The sequence below is a fragment of the Globicephala melas genome, chromosome 3 (genome assembly GCF_963455315.2).
Source record: "Globicephala melas chromosome 3, mGloMel1.2, whole genome shotgun sequence".
Classification (NCBI taxonomy): domain Eukaryota; kingdom Metazoa; phylum Chordata; class Mammalia; order Artiodactyla; family Delphinidae; genus Globicephala; species Globicephala melas.
The window spans coordinates 165,253,857-165,270,512 of record NC_083316.1 but is presented as its reverse complement, the minus strand read 5'-3'; the positions used below and the strand labels follow the sequence as shown (position 1 = coordinate 165,270,512).

At 56.0% G+C, this 16,656-nt stretch overlaps 1 protein-coding gene across 1 annotated transcript in view; it reads right to left on the bottom strand.

Moving 5' to 3' along the window:
- FBN3 (fibrillin 3) overlaps window positions 1–16,656 on the bottom strand; it is a 62,762-nt gene that overhangs the window by 38,353 nt on the left and 7,753 nt on the right. Inside the window, exons 11-31 of the mRNA XM_060297217.1 lie at window positions 15,590–15,742; window positions 15,347–15,478; window positions 14,826–14,969; window positions 14,625–14,744; window positions 14,380–14,505; window positions 10,539–10,661; window positions 10,141–10,416; window positions 9,808–9,861; window positions 8,136–8,261; window positions 7,922–8,047; window positions 6,636–6,755; window positions 6,384–6,521; window positions 6,224–6,274; window positions 5,830–5,955; window positions 3,851–4,075; window positions 3,547–3,672; window positions 3,067–3,195; window positions 1,909–2,034; window positions 859–984; window positions 296–418; window positions 1–126 (exon numbers count right to left, since the gene is read on the bottom strand). Of these exons, the coding sequence (XP_060153200.1) occupies window positions 1–126; window positions 296–418; window positions 859–984; window positions 1,909–2,034; window positions 3,067–3,195; window positions 3,547–3,672; window positions 3,851–4,075; window positions 5,830–5,955; window positions 6,224–6,274; window positions 6,384–6,521; window positions 6,636–6,755; window positions 7,922–8,047; window positions 8,136–8,261; window positions 9,808–9,861; window positions 10,141–10,416; window positions 10,539–10,661; window positions 14,380–14,505; window positions 14,625–14,744; window positions 14,826–14,969; window positions 15,347–15,478; window positions 15,590–15,742 (2,796 nt within the window). The remainder of the gene's footprint in view (window positions 127–295; window positions 419–858; window positions 985–1,908; window positions 2,035–3,066; window positions 3,196–3,546; window positions 3,673–3,850; window positions 4,076–5,829; window positions 5,956–6,223; window positions 6,275–6,383; window positions 6,522–6,635; window positions 6,756–7,921; window positions 8,048–8,135; window positions 8,262–9,807; window positions 9,862–10,140; window positions 10,417–10,538; window positions 10,662–14,379; window positions 14,506–14,624; window positions 14,745–14,825; window positions 14,970–15,346; window positions 15,479–15,589; window positions 15,743–16,656) is intronic.

Genomic DNA, 16,656 nt, shown 5'->3' with positions numbered 1-16,656 from the left:
CTACACACGTCCTCATGTCCAGCGTGGCCACAAAGCCGTCGTAGCAGAGGCAGCGGTGACCCCCCGGCACGTTGATGCACTGGCCCCCGTCACAGATGTCCGGGTTCTCCTCACACTCGTCCACGTCTGGGGGAGCAGGGTGGGGGGCTGGGCTGCAGGCAGGCAGGGATGGAGGGGGAGTCCCAGGGACCCTGCTGCAGGGTCAGCGGCCTGTCCCGGGTCTGGCCGGCTGCGTCTGGGTCAGGAAAGGTGTGTTCCCCATCCCACGCGGAGGGAGGAGGCCGCGCCCACCCACCTGCACACGCCCTCCCATCAGGCATCAGCGAGTAGCCGTGTCCGCAGCCACACCGGTAGCTGCCCTCGGTGTTAATGCAGTGCACGTGGCACCCACCGTTCCCAGAGCGGCATTCGTCCACATCTGCGGGAGGCAGGGCGAGGTAGAGGTCGTGGCGGGAGTGAGGTGGGGGTCGTGGCGGGGTGGGAGGCAGGGCGAGGTGGGGTGTGGTGGGAGCGAGGTGGGTTGGCGTGGCAGGGCGAGAGGCAGGACGAGGTAGGCGCATGGCGGGAGCGAGGTGGGGGCGTGGCGGGGCGGGAGGCAGGGCGAGGTGGGGGCGTGGCGGGAGTGAGGTGGGTGGGCGTGGCGGGGCGGGAGGCAGGGCGAGGCGGGGCATGGCGGGAGCGAGGTAGGGGCGTGGTGGGACGGGAGGCAGGGGGAGGTGGGAGCGAGGTGGGGGCGTGGCGGGGGCGGGTCAAGCAGGGGTCAGACTAGGGGGCGGGGCCAGCAGAGGCAGGGACTTGGAGAGAGACTGCTGTGGTAGTGGGGGCCTCGGCTGGGGCTGGGGGCGGGCGCGGTCTCACCCACGCAGCCTTGGCGGTCAGGTGTGCTCTGGAAGCCGGCGTGGCAGGAGCACTGGAAGGCACCGATGACGTTGACGCACTGGCCGTGGGGACACAGGCCGTCACTCAGGGAGCATTCATCAACGTCTGCAGGGGGAGCACATGGCTGGTGGGGACAGCAGGTAGGGGAGGGGCCCCAGGAAGGCCCGGCCTGTGTTCAGCCGCCATCTGCAAGACCCCGAGGCACTGGGACACGTGTGCACTCCGATACATTCATGCTCCTGGCATCCACACGCCACCACAGGGGGGAGTCCACACCTCACCCTTGTACAAACACGCACCCACACCCAGATCCACGTGCCCACACACGTGCACACCCACAAGACCACGTGCACACCCACGTGCACACCCACAAGACTCACCCAAAACACACCCTTGAATACACACACCCGCAGCAGATAACACCCACACCCTGATCCATGCACCTACGTGCACACAGCTCACACAAACACACCCTCACACCCACTCACATGCAAACACAATCACCCTCAGTAGACACACCTTCACAGCCACATGCACACTCATAAGACTCACAAATACACCTCATACCCACTCATATGCAAACACACCCTCGACACACACCCACACCCACATGCACACAGCCCCATTCACAAACACACCCACCCGTGTGCAAACACACATCCACACCTAGACACACATTCTCTCACAAGCTCATTAGATGCACAAACACCACATCCCCTCACATAAGAACACGCATCCTTGTGTAGACACACGCTCAGACTCACATATAAACACCCATGCACACACTCACTCTTGTACACATTCCCAGATACACACCTGCATGCTCACACAGACACACAAATACACACTTCCTCCGCCTCACGTCATATCACACGGACACACAATGACCTGCACCCATGCTACCTCATGCATGCGACCGCTCACATGCATAGAGACTGACACACGTGTGCACACATATACATAAGTATGTACTGAGGGAGATGCACAAACACACACTCCCATCATCTCCCTCATGCAACCCACACTCACCCTCACAAGCAGTGCCCTTGGCCACCAGCGCATGTCCAGCGGGGCACTGGCACTCATAACTCCCATCTGTGTTGGTACAGGTGCCTCCCCGGCACAGCAGTGGGTCCCGGGCACACTCATCCACGTCTGGGCGTGTGGAGAGAGAGAGAGGAGGTGTGAGGACATTGACCTGGCAGGGTGTGATGTGGCTTGTGGAAGCTTCTCCCTGTGCCCCTCTCCCCCAACCCTGTCACCCTGGCTGAAGCCGAAAGGGCCTGGAGTTTTGGGACTTGGGTGACCCATGGGAGTCAGACTGGGAGGGAAGCTGGAATTCTCAGAATTATCAGGGACACAGGCTGACACTCCTGGAGCTGAAGGAGGCCCTGAGAAGCGCCCCCTGGAGGACACAGAGGGAAGGCAAGGCCCAGCCCCTCCAGACATCAGCACATGGAGTGGGGGACCTCACCACCCACCCCCACTCTCCTCCCACTCCAGCCTCACGGGCCTCCTTCCACCCCTCAGGTGCTGTTCCCCCTCCCACCCGGCCCTCCACACAGCAGCTCCTTCTATCCTTCACGTCCACCCCAGGGCCTTTGCATGCACTGTTCTTTCTTCAAGCCGCTCTTCAGCCCCTCTTGACCCCAATTACTCCCACTCTCTCAGCCCCACAGAATGGGATACATCCTAGGGGTCTACGCTCCCGCTGCACCATATGGCCCTTTCAAGTGCTTGTGACAGTGGCTGTTTATTTTGCATTTGTCTGGCGATTTATTTTATTAAACATCTATCTCCCCATTAGGTCACGAGCTCAGAGAAAATGGCCCTCTGCTGCCGAGCTCTCTGTGGTTCCCCTGAGTAGATGCACATGAAATGTTCATTGAATGAAAAAGTGAAGGAAAGGGGAAGAGGCTCCTCTGTCCCGGGCCCCCTCCTCTTCTCATGCTACGAGCCCCCGGGGAGGCCTGCCCGAATCTTGGTTCCCAGGCTTCTCATCTGACTGCCACACCCCATGTCCAGCAGCCTACAGGGATGACGCCCACACTCGCTGTGTCCCAGCTGGATCATGGCTTCTCCCCACTCTGGCCCCCTCCACCTACATCCATCACAGCAATGTCACCCCCATCCCTCGGCTCGGCCCCGAGACCGCCGAGCATCACCCTGCCTGGGGTGGCTGCCTACCCATGCAGTTCTTCATCATCATGAAGCCACTCTCGTAGCCGTGGAAACACTCACACTCGAAGCTGCCCGGAGTGTTGACGCAGGTGCCCTGGCCGCAGAGGTCAGGGGAGATGCGGCACTCGTCAATGTCTGTGGAGAGAGTGGGCACGGGCCGGGCCTCCACATCTGCAAACACCCAGGGGTGCACAGGAGCCCCAAGCTGCTGAACCCAGGTTAACAGAGGTGCCGTGACTGCACCCCAGACGAGGGTAGGGAATTTCCTTCCAGCCTGGAGGCCCCTGGAGGCCACCTGTGCCAGCCCCTCCTTTTATAGCTGGGATCCTGAAGGCCCAGAGAGGGTGTTGAGCTGTCCTCGGTCACAGAGCAGGCAGGCAGACGGGCAGGAAAAGGCCAGTTCTTGTCTTTCAGGTGCCTCTAGTTCATGGCCCCCATCCCTGTAGGCGCCCCCCAACCGCCCAGGAGGCAGACGCGGGCACGTACCTGTGCAGTTCCTTTCCTGGGCGTCCAGGGCAAAGCCCCCAGCACAAGAGCAACGAAAGCTGCCCACGGTGTTGCGGCAGGTGCCGTGTGCACACAGCCCGGGGAAGGCTTTGCACTCGTTCACATCTGCAGCACGGGAGCACAAAATGTCACGCCGCCCCGATGTCTCTGGGTCCCCACCTCCTGAGCGTTCACCCCTCTGGCCACAGATGTTTGCTCTCTCCCAAACACACGTCCCATCTCCAGGCCTCTACCCACGCTGTGCCCTCTCCCCATCCACCAGGTTCCCTGAGCCCAAACACACCTTTATAGAAGGGCTGGCCTGAGAGGAAGTCCCGGCTGGCAAAGCCCAGCCCCCGGGGACACAGGCTGGCAAACGCTGGGGACTCAGGCTCAGGGCACGCCTCGCACGCGGCCCCCCACGCAGCTCCCAAGGAGCAGCAGCAGACGTCCATCCGGTACTTGCCGGGCAGGGCGGCCCCACATTCATCCTCATCCCAATGCAAGAAACAAAGCTCCAGGCGCACATCTGCAAGGAGGGGCAGTCACCAGTCCTGCCCCTGCTACACTGTGCCTGCCAGGACAGGCATTAGATCCTCCTTCAGCAGCTTCTTCTGAAACTTCCTCCCCAACGGGAAGAGTGACTTCCTTATGCTGAGATTCGATATCATCCAATATATTTTTTTTTTTTGGCAGTGCTGCATGGCTGACCAGGAATCGAACCTGGGGCCCCCAGCAGTGAGAGCACCGAGTCCTAACCACTGGACCACCAGGGAATTCCCAACAGTTACATTTTAAAAATGATATCATCCAATAGTTACATTTGAATAATGGTATCATTCAAATCTTACACTATAATAACTTGCACTGCTGGGTGCTTGCTATGTGATGGGCACTGTTCTAAGCTCATCAACCCATTGAATCCTCAAAATAACACCAAGAGGAAAATATTATCATCATGCCCATTTTACAGGCAAGAAAACTGAGGCAGAGAAAGGTTAGGTAGCTGACCTGAGGCCAGTTAGTAAGAGGTAGAGCGGGGTTCAAACCAGACCATCTGGCTCCAGAGTGTGTGTGTTTAACCTGTAAAACTCCCTTAGAATAATCTGGGAGTGGATAAGCCTTCCTCAGCACCAGACATGAGGGTCTAAGAATGGGGCTGGTTAACTACGGCCTGGGGTGCCAGCCTCCTGTTTTTGTAAATAAAGTTTTATTGACACACAGCCACATCCATTTGTTTCTGTACTGTCTGTGGGTGTTCTTACACTACACGGCAGAGCTGAGTAGCTGCAACAGACTGTGAGGCCCCAAAAGCTGAAAACATTTGCAGAAACAGCTGGCTGATCCCTGGTCTAAGACAACTTCTCACTCTTTACAAAAGGAACATACGTTTAAGGGGGTCCATTTGAGGACAAGACCCTGTTACGGAATCTTTAGGAAAAGATAAAGATAAGCAGAAGCGCCGTGACACACAGGGATCTGTCTTAAGTTCCCGTGTACCCGGTGGCTTGGTCCAGGGCTGACCAGACTGAGCCATTTCACCTGGCCGTGAATTCAGCAATGGCTTTTTTCTCTTTACTCAGTTACTTTCTTTCCTTGCTCACCTTTTGGAATCAGCAAGAAGACCCGCTGCACACCTGAAGCTCAGTTTAGAAGGAAATCGAAGTTGAGAAGGGTCATCAGGGCCCATCTGCCTGATGTTGGCCAGGCTCCAAGGTGACCCTGAGGAGGCTACCAATGGATTGACGGGACTACAGGAGGCAAAGCTGATAGAACTCGGAGCACTACCTGCTGGCCGGCACATGCTTTTGGCCAAGAAATGTCCTGTTCGAGATGTTGATAGGGACAAAGCAAGAAGCCCTCATCGAGGGGGAAAATATCTCAGAGCCTTTGAGACTGAGGGTAAGCCATTCAGGGTGAGGGTTTGAGCCCTGGATGCTGAGGAAGGTTCACCAGCATCACTTAGCTCTCATGCTAGAGGTACCTCCTGCTCAAATCCCCCCGTGTAAACCTTACTCGCTAACAAGAAAGAATAAACGAAGGTTGCAAGTATTATTCCACGAGATTTTGCCATCTGCAATGAGCTTCCTTAGAAGGGCAGTTGAGAAGATGCATCCCCCAAAACAAATGTCTTTGGAGACACGTGGGCAGGAGGTGGGCAGTGAGCAGAGGGTCCTGGAAGAACCCCGAGATCCCACTTGTCCCTAGGAGGGGTCTCCAGCCGCCGGGAGTGGAGGCAATGAAGGGCAGGGGGCCCTGCATGGGGACCCAGCCCGCACTCACCCACGCACAGCCGGCCCGTGGCATCCAGCGTCAGGCCCTCAAGACACTCGCAGTGGAAGGAGCCAGCGGTGTTGAGGCAGCGCCCATTGGGACAGACCCCCGGGAAGACCTCACACTCGTTCACATCTGGGCAGCAGCAGACAAGGAGGAGAGGCAAGGGCTGGAGGCTCCCAGGAGCTGTTCCCCTGGGGCCTCAGGACACCACGTGGTCCTTGGGTAGGGGGAAGGGGCAGTGCCAGCCTCGGGCTGGCAGATCGCGGGGAAGACCCAGGTACCAAAGAGGGAGAATGTCTCGATCTCAAATGACTTCAGGGAGGGGCCCCAGGCAGCCCCCATGACACTCGCCCACGTGTGGCTTGGAGGGCGAACCAAAGAGGGTGGGGATGGGGGTTACCTTCGCAGCTGAGCCCCTTCACGCGGGCGAAGCCACGGGCACAGGCGGGGTCTGTGGTTGGGGAGAGGAGTCACTCTCTCCACTCAAACACAGGGGATCTGTCCCCCCCCAGTTGTCCCAATGGCGTGGGAGCCCCCGGAGCCCCCCCTCAGGGCATTACCCATGTCACAGCGTTCGCAGGGGCTCCCCCAGGCAGCCCCGAGCGTGGCGCAGCACTCGGACCGCAGGGTGGCTCCGTGCAGGTTCGCCTCGCAGCGGCCATCCTGGACCTTTAGCCAGCAGGTGCCTTTGGTGCTGTCTGAGGGGAGGCGCTTGCTGTCTCACCTGGCGGGCCCACACCTGCACGCCGACCCGCATAGACCCAGCCTACTCCGGGGCGTCGGGGTCCCCGCTGCTCCGTGGGGCCTCTCACCTAAGCACACGGTGCCGGAGGGTCCCAGGCGGCTGCCGGGGGCGCACTCGCAGGCGTAGGAGCCGGCCAGGTTGCGGCACACGCCGTTCACACACGGATTGGACAGGCACTCGTCGATGTCTGCAGGGACAGCCCCCCAGCCGCCCCACCCCACATTGAGTCCTGAGCTGCAGGAGGGGGAGCCCCACCTGACCAGGGGCCCCTCCTCCCCACGGCTGCCAAAGTCCAGAGGCGGGGGCGCAAGCGGTCAGAATACAAGGAACGGACTGCGCAGGCTCAGACGCACGTGAGTTTGCACTGAATCGTCTTGTGCACCTGCACAAGCACGCTGACGTGCAGGGTCCTGGGAGCGCACACAGGTAAAAGTGCAGAGGGATAGGCACGGTGGGGAATTGTGGCCCTCAAAGGGTCGGTCATGGCACAAGACAGGTGAGAGGCAGGAGGAAAACCCAGAGGGGATGGAGGCCTGGGTGTGGCCAGGGTGGGGGAGGGGTGTCAGCTGGAAAGAAGACAAAGGACCAGGGGAGGGGTGGGGCCAGACGAAAAGCTTGTGCGTGACTGTGTGCGTGCGCGCGCGCAGGCATCTGTGAGCGCCAAGGGATCTATGCGATGGGCAAGGTCATCACAACAACGTGTGTGTGGGCAATGGCGAGCATGCACACTTGAACATGTGTATGTGTCAGTGACTGCACGCGTGGGAGAGGGAGGATGGGCACGTATTCTTGTGTATAAGCGTGAGTGTGTATGAGCATGTGAGTGCACAACTGTGCAGGTATGTGAGGGTGTGTGTGACTGCACACGTAAGTGTGTGTGGCTGTGAGCCTAAGTGTGTGAAAGGGTGAGTGAAAGAACGTGGGCACACACATATCTTTGAGAGTGTGCACGTGAGGGTGTGTGGCTGTGGGAATGTCTGTGAGTGTGAATATGGGTATGTGAGTGTGTTTTGTGTGAGTACCGGTGTGTGTGACTGAGTGATCATATGCACACATGTGTGAATGTCAGAGGGTCTGAGTGTCTGCATAAGGGTGTGCCTTTGAGGGTGTAACTGTGGCTGTGGGCATGCGTGTAAAGTGTGAGAATAAGTGTGTGAATGTGGGTATTGTGTGTGTACCTATGAGTGTGTGTAACCGTGAGACTGAGTGTGAATACATGTATGCCTTTGAGCGTGTCTGTGTGCGTGAATGCAGGTATACATGCGTCTTTGAGCATGTGTGTACCCAGAGCACGCAGCGTGCATAAGTATCTGCGTGTACATGTGCGTGGCTGTGTGCCCCGCGGCCCTGTACCTTCGCAGGTCTCCGTGTCTTGCCAGAAGCTGAAGCCCTGGGGGCAGGAGCAGCTGTAGCTGCCAGGGCTGTTCCGGCACCGCCCGTTGTCACACAGGAGGCTGTTGAGTGCACACTCATCCACATCTGCAGGGTGAGGGGGGGAGAGCGGGGTGAGGGGTGTGCAGTGGGGGCGGCCCACCCACCTGCCCGTCCACTTGCCGGGTACGCTCACCCATGCACTCCTTGCCGGCTGCGGCTGCCTCGTAGCCCAGGTTGCAGATGCAGCGGTAGCTGCCCCGCAGGTTCTCACACATACCGTTGGCACAGACATCAGGATCGAGGGCACACTCGTTGATGTCTGCACCAGGAGGAGGGCGTCAGCAGCTGCCCTGGCTCCCTGGAGGCTCCAGAAGCCATGTCCTCCGGGGCCAGAGCTCCAGCCTAGACCCTGCCTCCTTCCCCTTGAAACCAGGGTTTCTCAGCACTGTGGATATTTGGGGCCAGATCATCCTTTGCTGTGACGGGGGGCGTCCTGTGCATTGTAGGATGTTGAGCAGTATTCCCAGCCTTACCCAGGAGGTGCCAGTAGCACCCTCCCCAATATCTGTCCAGACATTGCCAAATGGCCCCTCGGGAGGGGGAACAAAACTGTCCCCAGTTTGGAACTCATGGAACAGATGTTTATACGGCAGCGACATAATTTTGAAAAAAAAAGTGCAATCATAATCACTACCATTATAGGATGTTTACTATTTTGTGCCAAGCGTATTAGCTCATTTGATCCTCACAACATCCCTGAAATGGGTCTTACCGTTATCTCCACTGTACAGACAAGGAGGCACAGAGACGTTAGGTAACTTGCCTGAGGTTATTCAATCAATAAATAGTAGGGCCAGGATTCGAACCCATGCATCTGGCTCCAGAATCTGTCCCTTTAATTGACAGGGGGTGGGGGAGGGGTGGACATCTGTCCTGCCCTGATGGCCTAGCAGTGGATGGAAAATCTTTATTTCTTGCTCAGGCAGAAAGGCTGTTTCAGGAAGGGATGGTGTCACAGGTTGGAGTCCTAACCCCCAGGATGTCAGCATGTGACTTTATTTGGAGACAAGGACTTTACAGAGGTGATCCAGTTAAAACGAGTTCATTAGGGTGGACCCGCAATCCATTCCAATATGACTGTATCCTTATAAAAGGGGGAAATTTGGGCACAGACACACAAGGAGAACCCCATGTCAAGAGGAAGGCAGAGGGGTAATTCCCTGGTGGTCTAGTGGTTAGGACTCTGCATTTTCACTGCCGAGGGCACGGGTTCAGTCCCTGCTCGGGGAACTAAGATCCCGCAAGCTGCACGGCGTGAAAAAAAAAAAAGATGAAGACAGAGGGCGTAGGGATGAATTAGGAGTTTGGGAATAGCATACTCAGTACTATATATAAAACAGATAACCAACAAGGACTACGGTATAGCACAGGGAACTCAATATTTTTAATAACCTATAAGGGAAAAGAATCCGAAAAAGAAGAGATATGTATGTATCTATGTATGTATCTACTAGATATGTATGTATCACTTTGCTGTACACCTGAAACTAACGCAACATTGTAAACTTAAAAAAAAAAAAAAGATGAACGCAGAGATCGGGGTGATGCTTCTGCCAGCTGAGGATTTAAGAGTGAAGTCCTAGAAGCTGTGGGAGAGGCACGGGACAGACTCTCCCTCACAGCCCCGGAAAGAGCCATCCCTGCTCACACCTTGATCTCGGACTTTTCGCCTCTCCAGAGCCGTGGGAGAATAAACGTCTGTTGTTGAAGCCTCCCAGCCTGTGGTACTTTGTTACGGCAGCCCCAGCGACATGACAGTGCCCAACCACGACCCCACCCCTCTGTCCCAGCACTGCCCCGCTCACCTCTGCCATCCGTGGTGATGCCAAGACCGCTGCTGCACAGGGCCTGGAACTCGGCTGCAGTGGCGGAAGCAGAGCGAGAGGGGTCAGTGGCCATTGCCGAACCCAAACCACGCCCAAGACGTGGCCCCTTGGAGATGAGCGAGGGTCTGGGACTAAGATGCCCCCCCCGCAATGGGAAGAGCAACTTCCATGTCTTCTTGGGGAGAGAAATCCCCACCCCCCCACCCCATAGGAGCCAAGCCCCCCCCCCACTGTCCCCTCCTGCCCCCTGGGTGATCAACCAGAAGCAAGAACTAAAGGAAAGCAGGTGGACGTGGGGCAGCCGACCCTCACCGGAGTTCTTGGCAGGACACAGCTGGCAGGGCTCCCCAAACCCGTGGTCGGGGCTCGCACAGCAGCACTCGGATTTGGTGACGGCACCGGGGAAGGGGCGGGCACAAGAGCCCTTGTTGAGGGTCCCGTAGCACGTGCTACGCACGTGGGTGTCCACGCACACGCGGCCATCAGCGCCCACCGCGAGGCCCCCCAAGCAGTGGCAGCGGAAGGAGCCCTCGGTGTTGGTACAGTGGCCGTTCACACAGATGCCCGGTGTCTGGCATTCGTCGATGTCTGCGGGGGGCCGTGGGCGACTGCGACAGGTCCCAGTCCCCCGCCACCCGCCCTTGCCGCCTCCCCTCACCTCTTCCTCCCCAATCCCCATCACTCCCCTGTGGTCCAGCCTCCAGCCTCACCCACGCAGTGGCGGCCACCGGGCGCCAGCAGGAAGCCGGGTTTGCAGAGGCACGAGAAGCTGCCGTCCTCGTTCAGGCACACTCCGTTGGCACACATGGTGGTGGTGGCACACTCGTTGTGGTCTGGGGACACCGGGAGAGGCTGGTTCCCAGCAGGGTCCCAGCAGTCACCCCTCTTTGGGCCAGCCCTGCCTGGTAGACCAGTCCCGCCCCCTCACTTTTCCAGGGACCCTTCCCAGGGCAGTTCGAGCCTGACAGGACAAAATGTGACTGTCAGGGACTATGTCGGCTTGGATATAGTGAACTGCTGGAGTGTGAACACCCCTGGGGCAAGACTGGGGCCACTAGCTCGAGTCTGCATCTTCCATCCTGGCACACCGTAGCTGCTCCACAAATAGTTGCTCAAAGTCGAATACGTGAGGTGTGGTGGTGACACAACATTGCACTAAATACCACCAACTGTTCCTTTAAAAATGGTTAAAATGGTAACTATGTTATGTATATTTCACCACAATAAGAAACGCAAAAAAAATGGAAAAAATGAGGTACTGTTTGCATGACTTTATGAATGTAGTAAATGCCACCAAACTGTTCCTTTAAAAAGGGTAGGGGGCTTCCCTGGTGGCGCAGTGGTTAAGAATCTGCCTGCCAATGCAGGGGACATGGGTTCAAGCCCTGGTCCGGGAAGATCCGACATTGGAGCAACTAAGCCCGTGCACCACAACTACAGAGCCTGTGCTCTAAAGCTCGCGAGCCACAACTACTGAGCCCGCATGCCACAACTACTGGAGCCTGCACGCCTACAGCCCGTGCTCCGCAACAAGAGAAGCCACCGCAATGAGAAGCCTGCACACGGCAGCGAAGAGTAGCCCCTGCTCACCGCAAGTAGAGAAAGCCTGCTCACAGCAACGAAGACCCAACACAGCCAAAAATAAATAAAATTTAAAAAAAAAAGGGTAGGAATGGAGCTGATACACACTACTGTACATAAAATAGATAAACAACAAGGTCCTACTGTATAGCCCAGGGAACTATATATTCAATATCTTGTAATAAACTATAATGGAAAAGAAAAAAAAAGGGTTAAATGGTAAATGGTACACTATGTATATTGTGCCACGATTTTTAAAAATGCAAAAAAGAATTGCATACATGAGATGGTTGTTGCACGACCTTGGAAATATCCTAAGTGCCACCAAACTGTTCACTTAAAAATGCTACGTTCACTTTCCTGCAGAAAAAAATTGAATAAATGTGGGTGCACAACATTGGGAACTACTAAATAAACGCCACTGAATTTTTCACTTTTAAATGGTTAAATTTATCTTGCGTGAATCTCACTTGAATTTAAAAAGAAAAGGGCAAAAACCGTCAGCTGAGAAGAAAAGTCTAATTTAAAGGAAGGCGGTGGGTGCAGAAATGATTTGTTTACCAAAGTATCAGGTTTTTTTTGTTTGTTTTTTGCGGTATGCGGGCCTCTCACTGTTGTGGCCTTTCCCATTGCGGAGCACAGGCTCCGGACGCGCAGGCTCAGCGGCCATGGCTCACGGGCCCAGCCACTCCGCGGCATGTGGGATCTTCCCGGACCAGGGCACGAACCCGTGTCCCCTGCATCGGCAGGCAGACTCTCAACCACTGCGCCACCAGGGAAGCCCCCAAAGTATCAGTTTTGAACAATAAAGGACTGTACCAAAAGGAAGGAAGGAAAGAAGGGAGGGAGGGAGGGAAGGAAAGGAAAGAATAAATGAAGAAAAGGTCCACACCCAAACTTGTACATGAACATTCATAGCAGCTTTATCCACAACAGCAAAGAGTGGAAACAACCCGAATAGCCATTAACTGATGACGTATAAACAAAATGTGGTCTATTCGTATAATGGAATGTCATCTGACAATAAGAAGGAATGACGTTCTGACAACTGCTACAACACGGGTGGACCTTGAAAACATGATGCTCGGTGAAAGAAGCCAGTCACAAAAGGCCACGGAGTACGTGATTCCATTTATACCAAACGCCCCGAACAGGCAAATCCATGGAGACGGAAAGTCGATTAGCCTAGTGCCGAGGGCTGGGGGGGAAGAGAGAGGATTCTGGAATGACGGCTAATGGAGAGGAGGTGATAAAGAGGTTCTAAACTTAGATTGTGGTGGTGCTCGTACTAAAAGCCATTGAAGTGGACACTTTAAATGGCCACTCGCATGGTATGGAATGATATATCAATAAAGATGCTAAGAAGGTTTTTTAAAAAATGAAAGAGGGCTTCCCTTGGTGGTGCAGTGGTTGAGAATCTGCCTGCTAATGCAGGGGACACGGGTTCGAACCCTGGTCTGGGAAGATCCCACATGCCGCAGAGCAACTAGGCCCGTGAGCCACAACTACTGAGCCTGTGCGTCTGGAGCCTGTGCTATGCAACAAGAGAGGCCGCAATAGTAAGAGGCCCGCGCACCGCGATGAAGAGTGGCCCCCGCTTGCCACAACTAGAGAAAGCCCTCACACAGAAACGAAGACCCAACACAGCCAAAAAGTAAACTAATTAATTTAAAAAAAAAAAGAAAGAATGCACAGGGAACTATACTCAATACTTTATAATAACCCATAAAGGAAAAGAATCCGAAAACGAATAGATACATGTATAACTGAATCATTTTGCTGTACACCTGAAACTAACACAACATTGTAAATCAACTATACTTCAACTACAAAAAATAAATTAAAAAAATAAAATTTATATGTACCAAGAAAAACACTGATTAAGGATTTCAACTCTTACTGGTTACAGACTATGCAGAGATCTGAAGGAAATATTAAAGACTTGACGGTAGGGCTTCCCTGGTGGCGCAGTGGTTAAGAATCCACCTACCAATGCAGGCGACACGGGTTCGAGCCCTGGTCCGGGAAGTTCCCACATGCCTCAGAGCAACTAAGCCCGTGCACCACAACTACTGAGCCTGGGCTCTAGAGCACACAAGCCACAACTACTGAGCCCACGCGCCACAGCTACTGAAGCCTGTGCGCCTAGAGCCCGTGCTCCGCAACAAGAGAAGCCACCACAATGAGAAGCCCGTGTGCAGCAACGAAGACCCAAAGCAGCCAAAAATTAAAAAAAAAAAAAGACAATGGTAAAATTATAAAACAATGAATTAATCAAAATTACTTTCAGTAGGTGATATCTAACTAATAAAAAACAATGCAAATAAAAATTATAATGATTTGTGCACAGACATAAATTACTATACCTAAAGTTAATGCTAAGAAAATAGCTAATTTAATAATCAACTTTCTAAACGTATCTAAAAATCAACAGAAAGTAAATGCTCTGCAAAAAAAAAAAAGAATGAAAGGAAGAAAATCCTTCCTGATGAGGGAAGACTACAAGGCAGGTCCCCTCAGAGAGGGTGACAGAAAAGAATAAAGGGAGTCCCCGGTGGCCCCTACAAGCTGTGGGGAGCTTGGGTGGCACCCCCATACCCCACAGGGAGCCTGAGATCGGGGCGCTCTCCACGGTCCTGACCCACCTCTCTCGGAGGCCAGACTCTCTCGAGGACAGGTGAGGGGCCATGAGTCAGGGGCAGAGGCAGATGCAGACAGCTGATGGCATGGTCTTACCCCAAAGGCCCCTTCCTGGGATTCAGGGTATGAATTCAGGAAGGAGAGAATGAAGGAGTGAGTAGGGGCTGGATAGACCACAAGGAGGATCTCAGATGGGCTGGTTCGGCTCAGAAAGGGGAGCAGAGGACCACCGTGAGGAGGGAGGTGGGTGATGCAGCACGAGTGGCAAGACGCAGAAGACAGCTACTGGGGCCCAGAAGCCGCTTCCCCACCCGCTCACCCTCAACTCACCCACACAGTTCTTGCCATCGGGGCCGAGCTCGAAGCCTGCATTGCAGACACACTGGAAGCTGCCTGCTGTGTTGACGCAGCGGCCGTGGTGGCAGAGGCCACTGCTGGTGATGCACTCGTCCATGTCTGGTGGGGAGGCAGGTGGGCAGTCAGCAGGTGTCCTCCTGGCCCCCAGGCTCTAATTCAGATGCAGGTTCCATCAGTCAGGCTCCCGGTCACCCCCACTGTCCGATGGACGGCCATACCCACGCACTCCTGCTTGGTGAGCGTCGCCTGAAAGCCCTCCCAGCACCGGCAGTGGTAGGAGCCGGGGGTGTTGACGCAGTCTCCGTGGTGGCAGGGGCTGCTGGCACACTCATCCACGTCTGCAGGCAGAGGACCCTGAGCCCCAGCCCGCCAGGGCGCTCCCCCGCCCCCAGCCCACCCCTGCCCCAGCCGCTGCTCACCGATGCACTCGCCCCGAACGTCCTGGGTGTAGCCCACGTTACACTCGCAGCGGTAGCTGGAAGAGGTGGGCAGGCAGCGGCCATTGAGACACAGGTTGGTGAAGTGTCGGCAGATGTCAATGGTCTGGTTCAGCGTGGCTGTGCCTGTGAGTAGGGCCGACGTGGGGCACCCGAGCATGTGCTGGCCCCCTGGGTCTGGACCTCACCTCCGGGTTCAGACACCCACTCAAGAAGCTGGAACCCTACCCCTATGGCCAGGTTCTCCCACTTCAGCCGACTCCTGCCCCACCTCCACCCTGGCTGAGACCCCCAGCCCCCCACGCCAGCCCTAGACCCTCACCCAAAACCCAAACCCTGACCTGGAGGCCTGGATCCCCAATCTATCCCCAGCCCCAGACCACTGTCAGTACTTTCATCCCTACTGCCCAGGCCAGGACCCATACTCCAAAGCCCTGACTCTCTGTCTCTGAGGCCTGGACCCCCTTCCCCCAAGGGAGGAGTCTTGGATCCCAAGTCCTCACCAATGTTGGTGTCACCAAGGCCCAGGCTGGGAACCCCACGCCCACTGGATCCGAAGCCAGGGAGGCCGGGGAAGGGGCCTGGGTAGGAGGGCAGCAGCGGGAGCCCCAGGGCACACAGTCGCTGGAACTCATCTGCAAGGAGGCGGGGTTGGAGGCCAAGCCTTCTGTTGTGACCCGGGATCCCAACCCGCAGGCCAAGCTCTGGGGGCAGAGGAAGGTGGGAGGTGGCCCCAGGCCACTCACCAGAGCCCCGCGGCGGACACAGCTCAGGGGCCGGGCCAACTGCCCAGCACCTGCCCGTATCACAGCAGCACTGCCTATGGGTATAGTGGCCCGCGAGGTCTCCGGCACAGCGGCCCACGATCAGCGCCGAGAAGCAGGTGCCGGCACGGTGGTCTGCAAGGGGGTGGGGGGTCGGGAGGATCCGTTACCAGACTTCAAACCGCAGCTCTACCAGCACCATCTGCAGGACAGACCTCCTTGCCTCTCTGTGCCTCAGTTTCTCCATCCATGGGTAGGAGATGGCTCAGAACACCCACCTCACCTCGGTAGAGTGTTGCAGAGTGCACCGTATCCGGCACTCTGGCCAATCCTCACCGAGTGAGGATCTTATTACCAAGATTTCCAAATTACCCCAGGGAGGGAGACTTAGGCTCACGCTGAGCAAAAGTGTCCCAACATCTAAAGCTGGCATTGTTAGGAAGCTCCCTGTCACTGTGGGTATTCAACCACACTGAGTAAGACCCCTGGTTCAGGGGTTTGCCCCGGTGAGAAGTCATGCTGGGTGCTCAAGCAGAGATGCTGGGATCTGTATCTGTGTGTCCCCTGCCTACCAGCCCTGGGCATTCTGGGGAAACCTAAGAGGCTGTGAATTTGAGGAGGGGCTGGGGAAGCAGACTGGTGGACTGATGGCTGCAACTCTTGGAGAGACTGAGGCAGAGACTCCCCAGGTATGAAAACCACAGACGCTTCCACTGTGCCCTCGAGCCTGATGGCGTTACACGGTGATCATATTTCTCAAGCTCTGACTCTAAAAGAGCATATTTTTAGGTTTGAAAACCCACAAATATTGGCCAGTGGCCCACAGCGGAAAAACCCCTCCCACCAGCCGGGAGGGCCCTTGCAGCTGTCCCTGAGCTGCCCAAGGCGGAGAAAACAGCAAGCTTTTCCACCTCCCCAGCCATACCCCGTGCACCTGGCGGGAGGGTAGGGGGGTGGTCCCCAGGTGCATGTGTGGGAGTCGAGGCTCTGCACTCAGCCCCACCCCTGGCCCACGAACAGGACTGGGCCTGCCCAGGCGAGGAGAGGTC